Here is a 16082-nt window from a genome sequence, read left to right on the forward strand (position 1 = left end):
TTTATAATACAAAAGCAGGAAAAGGCCACATTGGAGAAGCTGGAACCAGCAAACGTATGCAAGTTTGCTTGATAGATGACTTAAAACAGTCAACGAATTTTGTCAACTGATAAACTTTCTAGTCTAACTAGTTTCCACTTAAAATCTGCAGAGTTCATTGATAGAAACGTGTACTGTCCTATTGCTGAACATTAGTTACCTTACCATTATCTTTCCCTGAATGTTTAAGTTGAACATCCTGCTTTCATGCAGATGTTCACAGATGATCTCATTGTGACATTGCCTATCTTAACAGTATTTAAGAGTTAAGAGTAACTTTCATGAAAGATCATGATTGTTACTTTTTAATCTTTGTGTCCTGTAAACATTTGTCAAAACTATTTCTCACTGGAAAAGCAGTTGCAATGACTGAAACAAATAGACGAGATGCAATGCAAAATTTTTTTTAATGCAGTAATTAGACTACATGGAGAGGCAACAAATTAGAAGAAAGCGTTTAATACGTGGACATACAATGACTCCGAAGCGGAATACACAAATAAATAAAATATTTACGTGATCAGTCCCCATCCCCCTATTTCATTTACAGAAATACTGGATCCCACATTTCATCTTGAACAGCATCAGAGATTTGTAATCAATCAAACCCGCTGCAGTAATTAATGCCAAAATAAGCTGTCTTGAACTCCATCTCCCACAAGTCAATGCAGCATTGCCAGTGGTACAGACCTGCTGTAATAAAAAAGGAGATTATGCGCTTAACTTTAGCCTATATACGAGCGGGTTCAGTGGGGTTCTATGTTAATAGAAAGCACTGTGTGCTTATCTGTAGTTATTCAACACTACACATTAGCCCTAACATTATATTATAACTTATTGGGCCAAGGGGTTGATTCAGACACTGATAAGCTGGGGGAAGAGTTCATTAGCGAACATGTCGTCCCAGGTGTTCTCTGAGCACAGGGAAGCGGACATGTCGCTGAAAGGGGAAGGGGACCCTTCGTATCCGGAGTCGCTGTAGGTGTCCGCCAGGCAGGCTTCCTTATCCAGGCCGCTGAGGGCAGGGGAGGAGGCTCCAGAGAAAAGGTCATCCACCTGACTGTGACAGCTGGGGATGACCACTTCCTCCGGCTCGTCTTTGATGCAGACGGTCTCCTCCTCAACCACCACCTCGGTAATGGGGAAGGTAGCCTCGTCAATCTTCTCTGTATCGCTCTCCGAGTCGCTGCACTGCCCGTTGCTCACCTCCTCCACGGGCTTGGTGTAAATGTGGTCAAAGTGGATCAGTTCATTAAGGGCCTCCAGCTTAACTGATGGGGCCCCCAGAGTCGCAGGTGTGGTGGCAGGTACTGGGTTCCCCCCTCCGACCAGCTGCACCTGCGGCTCCTGGCACTCCTGTTCACAAGACTTGAGGAACAGCTCTGGGTCAAGGATGTCCAGAATGCCCAGTAGCAAATCAGACTAGTGAGTGGGGGGAGAAAACAGGAGATTAGCCTCGTAACCCCATGAACTGACTATGGTGTTATTCCAGAGATTTAAACAGGATTTAAATCTCAAGACACGTCTTTCCATAAAAAGGAGCCATCTTTATCAGAGACTTACCTCATTGTCTGTAGAGTCAGGACTGTCTGTATCCATTGAGAAGTCTTCAGATTTAGGGACTGCTGGGCCTGCACCTGCTGCGGAGGCACACGTAGCCTGAGTACTGCGGACTCAGAAGACCCGATCCCCAAACCTGCTTCATTCCCGGTGGACAACAGACACTGAACCTGTGACAAAAAAAAAAAAAAAAAAAAAAAAAAAGAAGGATGAATTAAGGTTACTCCACTCAAAAGATTGAAAATCCCTACATACTGAGCCCACCATGCTTCCCCTCAGTCTGTATTACAATCTTACCTCCTCTTTTGTGTCGAGGGTGTCCAACCCAAGTCTCTGTCTTAGTTCCTCATTTTCTGTCAGTAGGCCACTTGTCTTTTCCCGAAGCACCCTGTTTTCAATGTGAAGTTTCTGATTCTGCGGGAGGGAAAACGGACAGATGTTTGTACTTGAAACTTGCAACTGTTTATCAGGAAGTGATGCATTAAGTGTCTCGGGTGAAACAAACCCAAACTAGAAATGAAACTGCACCACATAGGGGGTAAAAAAAAAAGGGTAGTTTTTCTATGCAAAGTATTAATTATAGTGTATTTGATATAATTATTGCTGATTAATGACATTATTGTCATGGAAATGTCAGAATTACAAATGAATACATCCACTGATATCTCAAGAGTGGAGATATGTTTGAGTTGAATATTGGTGACGTAGGGAAAGTGGGTGAAGGTGGGATGGGTGTTAAACATAATTCCTTCTTATATGAGGGACCTTGCATTCCTAGCTACACCCCTGTCTGAAGATGACAAAAGATTGTTACCTCCAGCTCCAACTCTAGGACTTGCTGTTCCAGCTCTCCCATTTTGGCCTTTTTCCTGTCTCGAGCTGTCTGAGCTGCGACTCTGTTCTTGAGTTTCCTAGGAGAAAAAAAACGAAAAAAAAAAACAGGAATTTATCACATTCTTTCCACGATGCTAAGCCCCCCTGACATGACTAGTTCACAGTACTGCGCAATCACCGGCCATGTTGCTGCCACGCAGGCATACCAGGATATCAGTGTCCAGCTCTAACAGCAGAGCCGGCCGGGTCCACGGACAGTTTAATCACTCAGATAGCAGTTTGACAAGCTAGTTTAAAGTCCAAAGGTGACACAATAACGACGTATGTAATTTCACTGCTTCATGAGGCAATTTTAGACAGCCTAATTATAATATTGGGTGATGCAACATTGACCTTATTTCTTCGAGCTGCGATTTAAACGTCAAATCAGTTTGTAGGGATCAATGTCTTTGGGCGTGTCCTTGTGGTAATATAATTCCTTTAACAATGGCCGGGTTTACGCTTCAAAAATAATGTTTTACAACTGGATATAATGGTAAATAAAAGGATATTTTTGTGAAACTAACCTGCGAAGTGCTTTCTCTTCCGGACTCAAGTGTGTCAGCCTCTGTCTTTTTCGTATTGGCTGCCCCGCAGAAGAGTTGGAGTCTGAATCGGACGACGCCTGGCTAGCCGCTGACGGTAAAACGACAGAGATGGGCCGGCTGAAGCCTGCCTGTGAGCCGCTAGAGGAGCCGGTCTGTTTTCCGGAAATCAGGAGCACTTTGTGGGTTCCCCCGGTCCCTGCTGCTACCACCACCATGTTGGTATATCCGACTGGCGCTGTCTGAAATCAGAAATAACGGTATATCCTAACTGAATTCAGTAGAGACCTTGGGGTTGCCCTGGTCACCCGATGGCTGACAATTCTCAACTGCTGAACAAGATGGGTGTGCCTGCGATCTTTTTCTACTATCGTGGTGACAGCTGATAGGCTCCCAGCGGCTCTGATGCAATCGGTTTACGGCCTGTGATTGGTTGCCTTGCTGATGTAATTTGCATTTGAAGTCTCACTCCGCTACACAAAGTTCCTTGGAAGAGTAATTTCCCGTCGAGGGTCGGTGTCCGTTTCTGTTTCAAGTCAACAACATGTCCTTTTAGCCATTTTATTCTATTCTATTCTATCAGCATGGGATCAAGCCTGACTTGACAGTTTGATAGAGTAAACTAGGATCTCAGTGCGTACTCAGATCCCTGTTTCCAGGATTTGCATCAGATTTTACCCACACAGACTTGCACAGTCCACAGTTCACATCAATACACTATAAGCTTTCACTGTATCCTTCGTGCAGCTGTGACATTGATTTTGTTTCCTGGATCTACTGTTGTTCCTATTCCTTTTTTTTATGGTATTTAACCTCTCTGTCCAGGAAAGACAAACAGCACTGAGTGGTAGTTTTAGATTTCATATAAACTGAAGTTAAGAATAAATGCCACTATAGAATAACAGATCACACTTTGTTGGGGGTTTTTTTATCAGGACAAGAGATATTCTTGATTTCTTACCCCCGTTTCATGGTTCAAAGATGCTGTTAGTTGGCCTCTTTGCGATATTCCATGCTCCCTGCTCTTTGTCTTGAACCAAAAAGTATCCTCATTCTTTTATTTGAAGGAGCAAAGCAAACAAATATAACAAGCTGCACCACTCTGATGGCTTTCCCTGAAATGCTCATTTCCTACTTCCTGTAAAGGACTGTTGGATTGATTGAGTTTCTTGAGTCTTCCACTGTTTTCACATCTTTTAGAAATTTATTTTAATAGCATTATTAGTATTGTGTTATTATCAGCATGCAGTGGTTTGCAGAACTTAAAAACCAATTAACCTTTCAATTAAAGCAACAGGAATCATGTTACAGCACCACAGACGATTGTTCAGTGCTTTTTTTTAAATGACAGTCCTTGAGTCCGCTTCACTGTGGATGATTCATTTATGCACACATGATCAATTTCAATTCGCATTTGTTATAGTGTGACCAAATAGAAAATTATGATCTCTAAAAACAGTAAAATTACAATTTGCTAAATTTTGGATATGACAAAAATAAAGATTGTCTGAAAATGTGTGCTACATTTCAGTTCAGATTTTTATAACATTGAACTTCATGTAAAGAAGGCCTAAAAGGTTTGTAATGAAACTGTTTGTTTAACCCATAAGGAGTAATACGCAACACAAAACAAAAGTAGTTCTTTACAATGCAACAAAAACAACTAGATGTGGAGACAGCAACAAGAGAGAGCTCAGCAATCCCACTGTTGCTCAACTTTGAACAAAACAAGAGGTGGATTGTTTAGTTCACCTCATGGACTGAATGGAGAGCCTCGTAGTAAAAGATATGAATCGATATGATAGAGTATAGTTTATGACTGTGTACTGCAAGACTGTGTGTAGCAATTTATGCCATCACAATAAAACTTCTCAGGTGGCTTTGAGCATTTTGTCAACCAACAGCCATGGACTGTTTCAGATAAAGGTCCCACCTACCCCCCCCCCCCCCAAAAGTACCCAAAGTAAACACGCCTCAATCACAAACTGTTAAGAAGAAACTCATCAAGCAAGTTCACAAGTACGCTCTCTTCCTGAAACTCCTGTTTGTCCTCAAACGGGAATTCACATTTTTGCGGTATCTGGCCACCGTTATTGTTTACAGCCTGTAGCCCTTTGCCCCGGTCGTCTGTCACCTCAGCAGGAGTAACCTCAGCAGGCAGCGCAAACACTGGCCTGTTTGCCGAGCTTTACTGGCACTACAGAATCAACATCTGAGAAAGTAAGAGCAGTTTATGACGGTGTGGGTGTGTCATAGTGGAGTCTAGTCCTGAAGAAGGAAAACAGCGTTTGAATACAGGATGTCCTTTATTTTCAGCAATATAGCTGGAAAAACTCCTGTATCCTGTGAATGAACGTTAACACTAACTTGCCACGAGCTTTAAAGCAAATAGGGAAGAAGGTGAGCCTTTGAACTTCCTAGTGAACATTTCCTATTTTCAAGTTTCTTTATGTCACTCAAGAGAGGGAACAGGCTAGATAGTTAATATTATACACTACCCTCTTGCCATAAGATGAAACGCAGTTAGTTATTTTTGACTTGGAAATTTGGTTGGGGATCCCCCAACATGGGTGAGACAAGTGTCACATTTGCCGTCAGTGAAGTGACCACCTCTATTTGTGTAGCTCTAGTCATGTAAAACCCAGAGTGGGATAGAGGTGTTAGAACTCTAGAGAATTCATGTTTTTCTGCCAAATAGCCAGAGGGAGTTTTCCTTTGTGTTTCATACTTCAGTCTTACTACATTCTGTCCTCAGTATATAGCCAGTGGCTGTCTGTCATCAGTCAAACTGTAAGAAAATATGCAGACTGGAAGTTAACAGTCACAAAATTGCTTTTGTTCTGCAAATTCTGTATATTTAAAATGCAAATCATGTGTTCAGTACACAGTCTTTCACCACAGTTCATAGTGAAATGTCCCAACGGATACCTCTGTATTAACCAATAGAACAGAGCTGTTGTAACCACAAACTAATACTCTGTAAGTACATAATGAAAATCCTCTTAATACATGATGTGCTTACATGGGTGTAACAACGCAATGGAGCTACAAACAATTACCGCTCACTGAATACAATGTGAGACAAGGAGTTTCAAGACACTCTTAAACTTTAAAGGTCTTTGCTGCCTGACTGGTTCAGAATGTGTACAGCGCATGGTTTTGCCTTGAGGAGAGCCCTGAAGCTTCTTGAAACTTCTCATTCATTAAATACAACTGTTCCAAATCAGAATCATCTTCAACAAATGACTGAACATACAGAAACCCAGTAGAATCACTCTGTTTTCTTATCTGTTATGTCCCTTAAAGAAGCTACAGCCGGCAGACGGTTAGCGTAGCTTTGTACAAAGACTGAAAACACCTGGCTCTTTCCATCTGTAACAAAATCCACCTACCAGAACTTCTAAAGATCGCTAATTAACATGATATATCTTTTGTTTTTAAATCCTGCTCAGAGGCTGTAGCATCACATTGAACAGATTGGTATGTGAGGTAAATCTAACATCTATTTTGCCAGAAAGCGAATAATTGTATTTCCTAAAATGTCAAACTATTGCTTTAATTATCACATTTCTCTGAGAAATCCCTGTATCATTTGATCTGTATTGCAAAGAAGTAGAAATAGTTGAGTTGAGTTGGCAGGAGTCTATACTTAGCATATTTTAAGAGTGCTATATTTAATATTTTGTAACATGAGACAAGCTAACCAACATTATTTGCAATGTCAGCATTAAATCATTGGTTACACACCCTGGATTCAGATAATCTTCCTTGGAGGCTCTGAGAGTGTGTGCACAGCTAAACCTATGTATGGTCCACCCTGGCTGCTAGATTCAGTTGAACCGGTACTTAGACACACACACACTCACACAAACACACACACGCACGCAAATACAGATACACTCACAAAAGCAGAAGTGGGGATCCTCCCTGGAGCTCAAAGTTGGAACCTGTAATTAAAGTGGGTGGATCCTCAAAACCATAATTCAAAATGGACCAATGCCAAAAGCATAAAAAAAAATCATCCCAGGGTGTGTAAATCGCATTTATTTCTTCCAGATGGTGACATAGCTGTGATGTAAGACACAACCAGGCCTTCCAGATTAAAACTGCACCCTGTGGTATTCAAACTGCTGTGCTGAATGAGGGCGTACTCACTATTGTCTTAGAACTGTCTTAGTACATTGTGGTATGTCATTTGGCTGCAACTTTTATGTTTTATGTTTGGATGCTCTTTTTTCAGCCAAGTCTCCTTTAGAAAATAAATCTTAATGGGACAAGTTTAATTTGTGGTTTAATTTAATATAACTGAATTAATACATTTAACTTTCAAGCTATGCAAGTCATTTCCCTCCTGTCATACACTTAAACATATTTATTTGATCATTTTTAAAGTGGTTATTTTACTTTCTTGCATTTAACCCAGTGAGACACAAGGCGTGAGGACAGTAATTAAGCAAAGATTTTGCTACACCAGCTGTAAAAATAATTAATTCAACATGTTTTGGGTAAGGTGCACAACTTGATAAAAGCTTAATGAACAGCTTACTGTGAGTATGATGTTTATTGGTCCAAACAACCTTCTAATGTATTTTTCTAATGTTTCCCTGCTAACAGTCACATAAAAGCAGCCTATGAACCTACAACTACATGTTATTTCATTTCCACGTTTTATTTGATTAGGTGTTTCCATAAAATTGAACAGAATATGGTAGGGTGAGCCACCAGACCTCTTCAGTGGCATAGAAACCTTTGGACTGATTAGTAAGCCTAAAAGAATCGTATTATTTTGAACTGATGGATATTTTATCTAAATTGTCTGTGGATAGAGTCCTGACAGTCTGTAATTTTTGGCTTGAAAACAGTCAAATGAAACATATTTGCATATTGGCATAAAATATTAACTATTGGCAGCTTCAGCTGGTGTCAGTAACAACAACTGCACATACTACACTGCACCCCACAGCATTCTGTCTTAATTATAACCTTCATTAAAACAATATTAATAGGTTGCAGCATGCCTCAGCTCCAGCACTCATGTTGTAATTAAGAACAAAGTACTTGTGTGTGTTTAATTAGAAGCTGCTGTCAACCTACCATGGCTTGTTTTTTTGTTGTTGTTTTTTTTTTCTAGGAAAGGCCTGGTTTCTACAGCGAAGGCATGGCAGGCAGGGTAAACAGTAACACCCGTGTGTGCTCACCAGGGTGGGCACCGGTGTAATACGGTGGTGTTGTAAGGCAAAGCCGGGCTGGACAATAGGGGTGAGTGGGGTCACACCCTGGGACAGCAGCCAGCTGCAGGGGGCGGATGGTCGATGTGTTTGCCTATACCTCCCTACCCACGATCCACTGGGGTATTTGTTCAGCCTGGAGCCTTCCCACAACCTCCACCTCTATCGCTTGACAATTTTTTCTCAGGGTTTTTTGTTATTTTTCCATAGCCAATTTCTACATATCATGCTCTCTCATTTTCTCTATCTGCTTTTACTCCTTTATTTCTAGTTATCATCGTAAGTGTTGAAATGTGCATTTTTTTCCTCCGGTTGTTTACACGTCAAGTCGTCATTTATTCTGTATCATTTGCACTTCATCATTTCCACTTTGCATCTCAGCGCTGTGTAGGAGTGAAAGCCTTTTTCAGCCCTGCCTAAGCTCTTTATCTGAGTGTGTGTGAGTGCGTGTACGTGTGTCCAAGCCAACGTACAGATAAGGTATCCACTACTTTGCATATACATTTTCTGTGTAACATACGAGAGACACACCAACGGTTCTCAGTAGCACATACATCGCCCTGCTCTTGGATCAAAGAAATCCTCTTCGTCTTTGATGTGTCACAAATTTTTAATTAATCCAATCCATCATACAGTTTCTGCACCAAATGACATTTCTGCCTTTAATTGAGAGACATCATGGGAAACAAAACAATCAAGCCAAATACATCTTTCAGTATAAATTGACCTAAATCCAACCAGTGGAAAAGCGCGTATTGTTCGTCCTCTCCGCAATTGTCTTAGGGTCTCTGCAAGCACTTTGTTCACCCAGATAAGCTGTGCTTTGTTAGTACAGAGAGCTGACATAGTGCTCTTTTTGTTTGATGGGCCACATTTACTCTGTTCTCACTGTACTGACAGACCAACAACAACAACACTATTTGCCTATTACACTGTAATGTTCAGATACAGAAAGGCAAGACTGTGCAGGAGCCTCGTAAATAACCTGTTGATGCTGTTGTGCTCGCTTCGTCATTTTTGACTTAGGGTCTTAGAATATGTAGTTAAACTGTGTTGATAAAAATTGGCTGAATTAGATAGAATATTTATATGTGTATGTAGAATCCTAGGTCTGTTCTACAGACACATAAACATATAGGACTGACTCAGCCATGCATTCTCTTAAGAAAGTACATTTAAACCTAAATCAGATCCTAAATCTTCTAATTGGTACTAAATGAAAAATCCCAAACCACTTGCACTCTGTTATGGTCATGAATTTGTCTCAGTGGCACCAAAGAGGCATAATGAAGTGCAAAAAGACCAGCAATCATCACGTGTGTGCATTTAGCAATAATACATACATGATTTGGTCTTTACTTGGACAGATCTGCTCGGCTCCACTATGATGCAACATTGATCTGATGCAACACAGAGAAAAGAAGAAGGACTTCTAGCCCCAAAATGATGAAACCCATGTTAATCTTCCATTCATCATAACCTGCATCTTTCTTCATGACTGTCACTTCCTGTCAAATTCAGATATGTGTTGTGCACACATCCTATAACAAGACTGTTGTAAGACATGATATTAACCTTTACCTGACTTCTCCCACTCAGGCTTTTGTCTAGTTGAAGTCGGCGTGTACAGGCCACGCAGAAGTCATGTGTCCTACTGCCCTCTGGTGTTTGTAACAGCAAATTACACACACAAAACAAAACCCTTTTTAACGTTATCTGTTTTTTAATCTATTAAAATTTCACTGAGAGCAGTTATGTCTCTCTGCTATAATGTACTCTCTTTGTTTGTCAAAGGTTTTCATAAAACAACTTCTCATATCATACTGAAATAACAGCTCAGTTTAAAATCGTGATGTTGTGTCTGTTTCTATTCACAAATAATAAAAAAAAATACTACTACAAAAAGTAGAAAATTGGATTTTTATTTTTTTATTTTTAAGTTAGTCGTTGATGTCACATTCAAACTGGTGAAATAAAAACTTTACTTGACCAACAGCTCATTTCTGTCTCACTGTGGTGAATTGAAAAATACCTTCTCCACATCCAACAAGTTAATCCAATGTATCTAATCTGTTATCACAGATCTGCATGTATTATTACAGTTGGAGATGGAAAGATAATGTTAATTTGCTAATAATACACATGATCTGATGTTTCCTTATGTTGTTAAACTGAAGTGAAATTCTAAAAGAAAGGTGAGGCATATAAAAGGTATATAAATAAAACTCCAGATGACTCAGTAGAATGTTCTACATCCATCCTCCATTTATATTTGCTCTCAGGACTAAAACAGTGAACGCTACCTGTACCTCACTTGCACAACACTGACACAACAGCTTCACTTTTGTTTACCCAACACATCTCACTCAATAATTTCACCAAAATTCTTGATGGCTCAAAGCTAAGAGCATAGCTGACCAGGCTGCCTCAAAACACACCCTCAGTAGCTAAGACAATACATTATACACCAACCAGAGCCTTATAATACAACTGACTTTTATGGCCTGAAACTACCAGCTTCAGCACCACTGCAGAAATATATATTTCCGATTAAAGTGCATCTGAGATCATTTTCTTGAAACAGCCTACAGCAGCAGTTCAGACAAGGTGGCATCGGCAATATGAAAATTGATTTACGCAAGGAGCTGTGACTTCAAACTGACTTCAGTTGTGTTTGGGTATTACAGAAATGGTAACCAAATCTTAGTTATCCATAAAAGTCTGTATTTTTTCTAGTTGGTTGTCGCTAACACTCCAATATTTCCCCCAACTTTCCATGAGGGTTTCAGTTTTTGGTATCCCTTTCAATAGTCTTAGTTTTGGTAAATACACACTGATGAGTTAGAGGAGCACTAGGAAAGAACTTAGAAGTGCTTGAAGCCCCTGAAAACTTGGTTTGAAATCTTAAGTATTTCTCTATGACATTAAATACTCAGGATTAAATAAGCAATTTTCAAAGTTAAACCTTAGAAGAAAACATCCTTAGATATTATTTTTTTTAAGAGTTTAACACAGAAAACAAAAAACTCAGCTGATCTGCTTTATCAGGATTGTGTGGGTGTGGTCTGATTTGATTGACAGTGACCAGCAAACAACCTCATCAGATTCTCATTAAAATGTTGCTCAATCCTGATTGGTGTATGGAAATATGTGACATCACCTTTTTCCAGCTGAGCCCTGCTCACTTCAAACCAGAACCTCTCAATTCTGTCATTTGTAATAACCCAAACTGTTTTGATTTTGGCAAAAAAAAAAAAAAAAAAAAAAAAAAAGAAGATGTGTGTTGAATGTAGGACCCCATCGCTCAAAACCAAAAAAAAAAATGAAACCATTTTTTCAAGGCCTTTAAATGATCTTGAGTACTGGCCAAAAAGGTGCAGCTTTTTGGTAATTTGGCTATACATATTTGTTGCTGTTCTTAATGACACAGCATCATTGCTGTTGACTAAATAATCTCACCACAAGGAGTTCGCACCCCAACTGGGCAATCTCCATCTTCTGAGGAAGCTCATATAATAGGATCGAAAGCCCCAGAACAGCCACTGAATAGACCTTGCGGTGAGATTATTTTGTCGACGGCTTTTTTCAAGATCAAGGTTGAACTTTCAATCATAACTGTTGCTGTTTAAGGACATAAGAATAAAAGCACGTCTTTGTCTTGCAGTACTTCAGAGTTTTGGCCCACATCTGAGTTAAAAATTGCGTGAACTTCTAATTATTTAAATACTGTGAAGTAATTATTCAATTATCTGATTCTTCATGCAAAGGTCTGATTCCCAAGGGTAATTGAATTTGTGTCTACCGGCTATTAGTTTGAACTGCAGTCCCTTTGATGTCTCCTTCAGCTGGATCCTACGCTGTTGTGTGTGTGTGTATGTGTGTGAGTCTTTGAGCATGTGTTTGTGCACCCATTACCACAAAATCAGCAGAAAACAAAATAAGTCTCACAGACATCAAAGAGACCCAGGAGGGAAGATGATATGTTTTCAGTCATGGTGAACCACATTTCTCTCCCCAACCAGTTCTCAAAAGTCATCCCCCACTCCGGTCCCCCCGTCCTTACATCTCTACTGCCACCCAACCACTGGGTGGCACATGTGGCAAAGTTGTTGTGTACTGTGTCAGCAAGTCCTCTCACGCAAACCAAAGATCCCTTCTTTGAGACCAGCATGTTTGATGTGCAGACCCAAATGAAAAGCTATTTGGGGATTTAGATGTTCGGGATGTGGAGCTCTGACGCATTGTTTTCCTCCTTAGAGTGACGACCTGCGCCTGCAGTCTGAAGCAATGGGGGAGCAATCGAATGGGAGGCCCATCAGAGAGAGCGATGGGGAGTTAGTGAGGGAGAAGGGTGAGGAGAGCTGGAGACAAGGCCATAGAGGAGATGAGTGAAGATGAGACAGAGTGAGTGAAAATGTTAGACTGAAAAGATGCAGCAATTATTGGTCAATTTGGCAGCAGGAGATAAAACCTACTGGCCTTTATTGCTTATACATCTAAGCCAATACATTTCCTCTTACTTATGTTGAGAAACAACTTTTTGTTTGGCAATTTGTTGGTCAGCTCTGCTCACTTGCTGTTAAGGGGATTTATGTATTTATTTACAAAACAGGAACACAACATATTTTCAGACATAGAGGTACTGTGGAAATCAGCATTATACATTTTAAAGTGTCAAAGTACATTTTCCAAGCACAAGATAGAACAGTTTTTAAAAAGTAAGATAATTTAATTAATAAATTAAGTAATATTGGAATATGTAAATTAGCCTAAGTAGTAAATAATATCGAGGGTCTAAGGATAGAGAGTGTCATATCCTCCGCAGATTGTAAAGCCCCTTGAGGCAAATTTGTCATTTGTGATATTGGGCTATATAAATAAAATTGATTTGACTTAATAAGTACATTTTAAATAAATACATTTAAAAAACACCATACAAACCAAATGCCAAATAAAACTGACAAAGACAGAGTTTTATGAGTCCAACAACTTTATACACTTCTTGTTTTTAAGTAATTTAATAGAACTGAGTAGAAATATATTTTAGTTATGAAATGAGGAATACATGACATACCCTTAGTTACTTTTTGATTTTTTGGCCACTTGGGGGCAGCACAACAAGCTGTAAACACAACACTAATATTATCACCTTGAAAAGTTGTTATGGCTAACAACATGTTAATTAACATTAGCATTAATTTGGAGTTGTATTTCTGGCAACCTGACAGATGTATGTCTTTAAGCTCTGTTTTGCTCTGCACCAACTCCTGAGAAAAATATCTGTCTTTAGCTGCTAAATGCTCCACTATATTCAACAGCTAGCTGCTAACTTGATCTGTCTGATGTTTGGTGCTGGGCAGGTAGTGTAACAGAGGTTGATGAGTGCGGAGTTTTTGGGCTGAAAACCAAAATAATGAGCTTAAAGATGCTAAAAATCTCAGTAGCGCTGAAGGGAACTGGGGAGTCAGGTGATAATTCTCTCTGGGTTGTTGATAGAACAAAATACAGTCATACACCTTTAAGGGGGAAGTTTAATTTTCCTCTTTAGTTAAAGGAATACTTTGACATTTTGGAAAATATACTTGTTTGTTTCTTGCTGAGCGGTTGATACCAGATTGATACCACTCTGACATCTGTCCTTTAAGTATGAAATTGTAGCCGGTTCACTTAGCTTAGCATAAAGACAGGAAAGGGTTAAAAAAGAATATCTGCCTACCAGCACCTCTAAAGCTCACTAATTAACACTTTATATAGCTACTTAGAATATTTAACAAATAGATATGGGAGTGGTATCAGACTTTTCATCTAAATCATCTTACTAATGCAAGAAAGTGTATTTTGTCAAACTATTCCTTTTTCTTCTGGCGCATCAGTATTTCCTGCCAGTGACCATAGCAACAGCCCCTTTTAATTTATGCTCATGATACAAATGGATATTTAGATACAAATCTTGCCCAATGCAGCTTTAACAGTTGAGATTGTAAAGTGGAAGAAGTTACCAAACATGAAAACAGACTCACTGTTGTGCATGTACACACACGCACACACACACACACACACACACACACATACACACTGTCCTGAGGGGTCGTCAACTATCTCCTGTTTCCAATCTTGTTTCCTCATCCACTTTACCGTCATGTCGCCACAAGGCAAAACCCACTCACTCTTTTACTCTTTGATCATTGATGATCTTTTTTTCTTCTCTCTCTTTCTGTTTTTGATATATTGTGTTTCTATTTTTTTCAGAATAAAGGTGACCTAAATATTGTTTCTACAGTTTTCTGTAGTTTTCAGCTCCTGTTAGGTTTAAGAGGTTGGAAGCAAAGTGAGCCATCTTATTTGTTTAAATTGCTCTCTGTTTTGTTTTGTGTCTTGTTGCTGTGTGTGTGTGTGTGTGTGTGTGTGTGTGTTTCATGTTCTTATATCCCAGTGGGGACTTGTGTAACCTGAATGCACACTAACCCATGGGGACTTGTGTCACCGTGGTGACAAAGATTGAGGTCCCCATGGATAGAGACTGCTTTTTGAGGGTTAAGACTTGGTTTTGGGGCACAGGTTACAATTACGTTAGGGTTAGGGTAAAGGTTAGGCATTTAATTGTGATGGTTAAGGTTAGTGTAAGGAGCTAGGGAAAGCATTATGTCAATGACTGTCCCCCACGGGAGGGGGAAGGGATAGTGAAACAAACGTGTGTGTGTGTGTGTGTGTGTGTGAGTGTGAGCACAGATTCCATCCATCCATCCAGTCTTTTGAGAACATGTTCACGCCTGTGTGAGTGTATCAACATCATATCCCCCCTATCCTCACTTCTCAGAACAGATTATGAGCATTGGGGCTGACTGAAATGACTTTGAATTCTCTAAAGCCCCTAACCCCTGGGAACATACCTGTTCTTGCAAGCCTCAAACGTACAGGTGCCTCATTTCAAAAGACTCCAGCGCTCTCTCTCTCACTCTTTTTCCTCTCTCCTTTTCTCTCACCCCCCTTACGGCTGCAACTTTACCCCTCGACTGAACTAGAGGTCTATTGAAATACCTCCCCCTGGTCTAGTCTACACTTCAAAGTCGACTTTCACCCTCGAGCCAGATCCGAGAGGGCGGTCTGACCAGGAAAGGGCCCTTCCCCTGAAAAGTTAGGACTTCAAAGCCTGTAACATTTAGTTATGAGCTGTTTGAAAATTGGAGAACATTTTTTTAAAAAGTAGGTGATTGATGCTATTGTTTGTCTACTGTAAAGTTGATACTGTAATTTAAATTGTCTGACCAAAACTTTGGTCAGATAAAATTGCTTTTATGAAGTACTGCTTAATTAACTTTAAATGTGCAGAGAAGAGAAAGAAGTTTGTGTTTTATGTATGTTATGTTCAGATTGTCTTCTACATGAGGTCAAATTGGAGGAGTATGTTTTTTTCATGATAGTGATACAAAATGTTGGCAAAATTTTGTTATGGCTCCTGCTATATGAAGGTGTACAAAATGTTATGGAAACTTGGAACAAAAATCTGAAAACTTAAGATGTGACTGATTTTGTAGTTTTGGTGTATGAGAAATATTATCAATAATACATAGTAAAACTTTGGCCAAAAAAAGGTCCCCTTACTAGCTTTTTCCAGAGCTTTCAACTGCATTGTATGGTCTTCATCAGCATAAAACGTAGTATAGCCTGGTTCTGCTTTTTAACTTAAAATGATCCTTTGCATCATAAACAACTTCTCTAAGCACATGTACACACAATATAGCACAAGTATAATGTTAATTATAATGTATGTCTCCTCTTTAATTTTTGTCTTTTCATCATTTCTATTTAATTTTCTCATTTAAAAAAGCCTATTCAG

The 16082-nt window shown here is 39.6% G+C and overlaps 2 protein-coding genes across 7 annotated transcripts in view; one reads left to right on the forward strand and one right to left on the reverse strand.

Annotated features, from left to right (window-relative positions):
• Positions 1-16082, forward strand: part of znrf3 (zinc and ring finger 3) — a 138532-nt gene that overhangs the window by 43468 nt on the left and 78982 nt on the right. The window lies entirely within an intron of this gene.
• xbp1 (X-box binding protein 1) lies at positions 428-3545 on the reverse strand. Its single transcript, XM_044196969.1, has 5 exons — positions 3000-3545; positions 2414-2510; positions 1897-2013; positions 1603-1769; positions 428-1461 (listed from the first exon to the last, which is right to left on the reverse strand). Exons 1-5 carry the CDS (start codon positions 3233-3235, stop codon positions 1284-1286), a joined length of 795 nt encoding a protein of 264 aa, XP_044052904.1. The 5' UTR covers positions 3236-3545; the 3' UTR covers positions 428-1283.

This window comes from Siniperca chuatsi, linkage group LG5 (genome assembly GCF_020085105.1).
Source record: "Siniperca chuatsi isolate FFG_IHB_CAS linkage group LG5, ASM2008510v1, whole genome shotgun sequence".
In the NCBI taxonomy this organism is placed as follows: Eukaryota; Metazoa; Chordata; class Actinopteri; order Centrarchiformes; family Sinipercidae; genus Siniperca; species Siniperca chuatsi.